Source organism: Colobus angolensis, unplaced genomic scaffold, assembly GCF_000951035.1.
Source record: "Colobus angolensis palliatus isolate OR3802 unplaced genomic scaffold, Cang.pa_1.0 Scaffold197, whole genome shotgun sequence".
Lineage (NCBI taxonomy): Eukaryota > Metazoa > Chordata > Mammalia > Primates > Cercopithecidae > Colobus > Colobus angolensis.
The window spans coordinates 5,701,534-5,707,611 of NW_012115121.1; the positions used below are offsets into that span (position 1 = coordinate 5,701,534).

At 45.8% G+C, this 6,078-nt stretch overlaps 1 protein-coding gene across 1 annotated transcript in view; it reads right to left on the reverse strand.

Annotated features, from left to right (window-relative positions):
- Window positions 1-4,803: 4,803 nt before the first annotated feature.
- The window catches only part of PRND (prion protein 2 (dublet)), a 3,490-nt gene continuing 2,215 nt past the window's right edge, over window positions 4,804-6,078 (reverse strand). The window contains exon 2 of the mRNA XM_011941036.1: window positions 4,804-5,538. Coding sequence (XP_011796426.1) covers window positions 4,997-5,527 — 531 coding nt within the window. The 5' untranslated portion in view covers window positions 5,528-5,538 and the 3' untranslated portion in view covers window positions 4,804-4,996. The remainder of the gene's footprint in view (window positions 5,539-6,078) is intronic.

Consider the following 6,078-nt stretch of genomic DNA (forward strand, 5'->3'; position numbering starts at 1 on the left):
GTGCGTGTTCCTGCTCCAAAGTGAGGCTCCCTAAAGCCACGGGCCCAGGGGAAGGCTCCCACTTGCTAAAGGAAGCAGCTGAGTCTATTTTTCCGGGGCAGTCTTTGGATGACCTGGAATGTGCTTTGAGATTTCTCAAAGGCATAGTATTTTAGTCTCATTTTTGCAGGAAATATCTGAGCTATTCCCATTTTTTAGGGATGCATTCCCAGAGGCATGAGGGTTGGGTTCCCTTTTCTTCCACTGGGGAAGCTGGATGCCCACTGAAATGGGGTCCTCTGCCAGCACTGAGGATAAGGGATGAGGAGGCTCTCGCTCATCTCTGACTTGTGGTCTCTGGGTAGACAGCAAACTCTTAGCTTCTGGTCTGAGCCAGGCTCACCGAGAGGGCAGTGTCTGAGCTGGAAAAACTGAAACTGGTCATGATGCCAAGTCTGTGGAAGTCTTCTTGATCACTCGCCTGGCAGGTGTGGTCTGTGACGGTGCTGGTTACATGAGGGCACACGAGCCCTGCTGTCACATTTCATTAGAGACTCTGGTAGACTCAGGATGTGGATGTGCCATGCACCAACACAGAGACAGCTTAGGGTACACGTGTCCATCCATCTACAGCCATGACGAAAAAAGTCTTGGGTGAAGGAACAAGATGTGACCACATCATAGGTACCATGTAGAGCCTGGAGTCCTTGACCCAGTCAGCCACCACCCCAATCCAGTCACTTGTTGTCAGAAAGCTTGAGGTAGAGAGTGCAGGCAGCTCAAGACAAACTTAAGGCCACTGCCTGGGACACCCTATTAGGACCAGAGGGTGGAGTTTCTAGACATTGTCAGGCATATCTTAAGCAAGGTGGGGTGTGAGGGGCTCCAGGGAAATGCTGACTGTCTGCCAGGGCCTGGAGGGGAGGAACAGCATGGGCTACTTTAATAGTGTTCTCAGTTCTCTGCTCCTTTTGAGCTTTTGGATCTAGAGGGTATTCTGGCTGGAATGCAAATACTTGCATGTGTAATTTTAGTAAAAGTCAGTAAAAAGGCCAGGGCATAACCTCACCTCAAGCCTTCCCAGTGGCTGGGGTGTGTGGAGCTGTGCAGACACACCGCCCTCTGAGTTGGAAGCCTGCACACTCACTGCCTGTTTTCCAGGCTTCTCATGCAGATGTTTTGGGCCAAGGACCAGGTTTAGAATGAGAATTGCTAACAGTTTTAGGAGGATTTTCAAATGGTCCTCATGGCCAAAAGTTTTAGAGAGTTTTAGGTGTGCCATTTGCAAAAGAGAGAAGATGCTTAGGCAGCATTTGTAGAAAAGGTGGCTTCTCATGCTTAAATGACAGAAACTCTTCCAAATTAATGCCATAAACAGCTGGTGGGAATAGGATTTGCTCCAGTTATGTGTGAACATAACCCGGTTATGGCTGGTAAAATTTAAATTACACACAGGCTTTGTTCCAGAAAATTTGCACGTGTGAATCTATTCCACAGAAACAAAACTACCAGACTGCAATGTAGTATGTACAAGGATGTTTATTGTTTGCAGTGGCAAAAAACTGGAAGTAATCTGAAGGCCCATCAACAGGCAATGATTCAATCAATCGATACATCTGTATTAAGTGAGATTACGTAGCAATCCAAAAGCATGAGCCAGCTATCTAGATAGCTGTTGTTCCAAAGAGTTTCATGATGCAATATTAAGTTAGGTAAGCCAAATTGCAGATGAATAAGTATTTTACATACATAGTATTTTTAAAAGGCATAATCAAGTTAAAAAACCCTCACTTATGTATCTGAGCACAGTTAAGGTGGAGGCTGGAAGGAGGGGGCAGGACTGGGGAAGATGGGTGGGGAGGAAAGAAAACAAAGAGTAAGCAGGGCATGGTGGCTCACCCCTGCAATCCCAGCACTTCGGGAGGCCGAGGTGGGTGGATCACCTGAGGTCAGGAGTTCGAGGCCAGCCTGGCCAACACGGCAAAACACTGTCTCTACCAAAAACACACAAAAAAATATTTCCGAGCTTAGTGGTGGGCACCTGTAATCCTAGCTACCTGGGAGGCTGAGGCGTGAGAATTGCTTAAACTTGGGAGGCAGAGGTTGCAGTGAGCCAAGATCATGCCACTGTACTCCAGCCTGGGCAACAGAATGAGACTCCGCCTCAAAAAAAAAAAAAAAAAAAAGGTATAGAAAAACGAGTAAAAAGCATTGAATGAAGTTAAGTAAAAATTTGGAATATAAAAGCACACCTTTTTTATTGCGCATATGAACGTTTATATATGCAAGTGGTTAAGAACTAGGAAAGTACAGGGGAAGCAGCGAACACTGACTCAATCAGATGCTGGGATTGTTGTGTTATTTTGGTTTGGAATATCTGTTGTAATTTTCATGTCACTTTTACAATAAACTTATATTTTAAAAAGTCGACACTCAGCAGGAGCTAAGAAAGAAATGGTTGGCAAAATTATTCACACTGCAAAATGACGATATCCAGAAAATTTCCGAAGCCCCTCCCAATGTCTTGCACATAGTAGGCACTCCATGCCCCTTTGCTAAAGTGAAAAGCCAGGCTCACTAAGCCTTTATTCCACCCCATGATTCATCTACTTGAGCAAGAATGTTCAAGCGCACACGCTTTCGATGAAAAGCTCCATAAACACATTTTGCATTTGAATCACCATGTACACATTCACGTCACGCCCCACTGAAATCTGGTTGCTGGGACTATTAACAGAATGAGAAAAGACAGCAATTACAGAAAATGAACGACATCATGGCCTAAGCGTTTTCACATCAGAAATGAAGTCATTTGGCTGACGCGGCTGCACGTGCTGTTGTAATTAAACTTAGGAGAGCGAGGAAGTGAAATGTCAGTGTCAGCCTCTGAGTACTTTTTCTTTCTTTCTCTCTTGCCATTGTTACTATTTTTTAAATTAGAAAGCAGGAAATAAGCTTAGAGGATATGTTCTGTACTTTTTTCTCGCTCTCTGATCTAGAATTAACAGGACTGTGGAATCAGAAGGCGAGTGTAGCGCTGGCAGCAGCGTGAACCCCAGTCCTGGCTGCAGAGTGGACGTCTCCTCCATGTGCCCAGTGTAAGGCTGTTTCTTTGTGCTGCTCTGCCCCCAAGTCCTCTGCTCACTTTCAATGTTAAAACCTTCCAAATGTGTCCTTGAGAAGAACACTGATAGCGGAGGGGACTCAGCACAAGAGATGCCCTCATCAGCCCTCATGTTCTGAAATGCTTTGGATAAACTGTCTGATAAAATGCATGTTCCCCCCTTACAAACTATCTTTAAAGGAGAATTGATAATATTCTGTGGCTGTTTTCTCCAAATATAGTTGAACAACTCCTGGGAGTCTCTGAGAGTGGCCTAGAGCACCTGTAGGAGCCCCTTAGAGCATTCAATTCATTGTTTTAAATTTAAAACAGATTTTAAACATTATTCATATTTTGTTATATATATTTTTAGCTAATAAGGTGGTGTATCAATTCCTGCGTATGGCATGGATTGAATTCTTTATTGGGTCTCCCTAAAGACACAGTTTTGTTTTTTTAACCTTTTTGGTGAGTAATTGTATTTTTGTAGTGCTAAGTGGTTTACAAAGATGATGGCCTTCACCAGGCTGCCTTGAAATAACTGAGAGACTTTGCATAGAACACAGATATAAAGGGATTATATTTAAAGATACTCATATGGGTGCACATAAAACATGCACATAAGGTTAGGGGAACATTAGAAGCAAATACGCCATTAAAATTTCCTTTTTTTCTTAAATATATGCAATGTTTCAGGGATAGGAACAGCAAACACTTACCCTTCTTTTGAAAAAAAAAAAAAAAAAATCTAATCCCAGCACTATGGGAGGCCCAGGCGGGTGGATCACCTGAGATCAGGAGTTCAAGACCAGCCTGGCCAACGTGGTGAAACCCAGTCTCTACTAAAAATACAAAATTAGCCGGGCATGATAGCATGCACCTGTAATCCCAGCTACTCGGGAGGCTGAGGCAGGAAAAGTGCTTGAACCTGGGAGGCAGAAGTTGCAGTGAGCCGAGATTGTGCCATTGCACTCCAACCTGGGGGACAAGAGTAAAACTCTACCTCAAAAAGAAAAAAAAAAAAAAGAAGAAGAAGAAGAAGAAAGAAAAGAAAAAAGAGAAAGAACATATTCATGCCACAGACACATCCTGCTGTATATGTGGTCTGCTCTGGGAATCAGCTTTCAATATTTCCTTACAATATGATTTCTGGGCCTTTGTCTAGCTTTACTTCTATTTTAGTTTAATTCCTTTATTCTATTTTAGTTTAGTTAGAAGGATTAAAATAGCCTCCTTGTACCAAAGTACACAGCACCAGCTCAGGTGTTTTCATTTATTTCTAAACATGGAGCTTCCACAATTTCATTAGAGATACATGTTTGGATGTGGGTCCCTGTGAGCCATAAAGTGATCACGAGACAGCTCTGGAATTGGACAGAGCAGAAAACCTGGGGTTAGACAAGCCAGGGTTGAATCCTAGCTCTGCCACTTTCTAGCTGGTGATGCTGAGTGCACTACTTCAGCTCTCTGAGCCTCAGTTCCCTTATTTGTAAAATGGGAATGCACCTACTTCTAAGAGTTGTTGGGAAGTGCTGTGAAGCAGGTGGCGCAGTGCCTGACGTATTCTTCTCATCAAGCATTTACTACTAATCTAGTAGTAGTAATGTATTCAGGGAAGGGAATAGCAAGCACTTACCCTTCTTTTGAAATAAGGCGCTCTGCTAGGGGCTAAGAATGGAGTGATAGAGACACTCTGCTAGGGGCTGAGAATGGAGTGATGGAGAAGTCACAGTCCCCCATCTATCAGAACACAGGCACATACCAGGGCGCATATGTGGGAGCGGCATTTGCAGTGCGAGTGCATCGCTGCTCCTGGGCACCTTCAGAACACGCGTGGGTTTGGGGGAGAAGAGCTGGGTCACTTGCCGGGATTTGCTTGCTGCTGCGCTCTGCACTACCAGCCTCCTGGCAAGCTTATTTCACCATGAGCCAGATGAAAGCCAGCAGGCAGAGGAGCACTGGCTGGTGCATGGTGACCCGAAGTCCCGCGCCCCTCTCCAACCAAAACTCGCAGCGCTTGAGGGAGCAGAGCTCCCGGACCAGCCGCCAGAGCACCCGCTGGTGGAGCTTGTTGTCCGGCTTCTGGAACTCCCCCTGGTTTGCCGCCTGGGTGGCGTTGATGCAGCCGGTGACAAATACCTCCTTGGTCACGTTGGCCTCGGAGCAGCCGTCGTAGTGGATGCCATCGGGGAACTGCCAGTAGTTGGCCTCGTAGTACCTGTTACCCTCGGCTCCGAAGTCGATGTTGAGCTTGCGGCCTTGCTTGATGAAGGCTCCTGGGGGGTTCTCAGCCACCTGGGCCTCGGTGATCTGGGCAGTGCTGGGCAGGGCCTTCCGGTTCCACTTGATTCTGTGCTTAATGCCCCTGGCCTGGACCACGGAGAGGTGGCTGAGGAGCAGCATGCAGACAGTGGCCAGCCACCACCGGCTCAGGTGCTGCCTCATCGTGTCAGAACCTGCCAGAGAAACAGCAGGGATCAGCTCCCAACCAGGCTCCCCGGGCTCCCCTGCCCCCTCCCGAGTGCAGGAGACTTTAAGGAAGGAATTGCATCGTTGTGCTGTTTATGTGGTCTCAAAAGCATGATTGTTTCCCGATGTTTGGGCTGTGCAAGGTTAACTCGAACACTGAGCTCCTTTGCTATTGCTAGGATTACATTCACTTAGGGCCCTGGTCCCTGTTTTCCTAGACAGACAAGAATGGCAAAGGGCAATTACAGAGACTTTGAATATGCATGGGAAATAAAGGAGTGGTGACTTAATACATGTAGGTTTTCTTTGATACTCCCAAGTCTTTCAAATCAAGAAATCCCTGGGAGGAAAATACAATAGAAGAGTTGGAATCAAATGCTTGTGGGCATGGACTATGTGTGTGTGTGTGTGTGTGTGTGTGTGTGTGTGTATATATGCATGGGAAATAAAGGAGTGGTGACTTAATACATGTAGGTTTTCTTTGATACTCCCAAGTCTTTCAAATCAAGAAATCCCTGGGAGGAAAA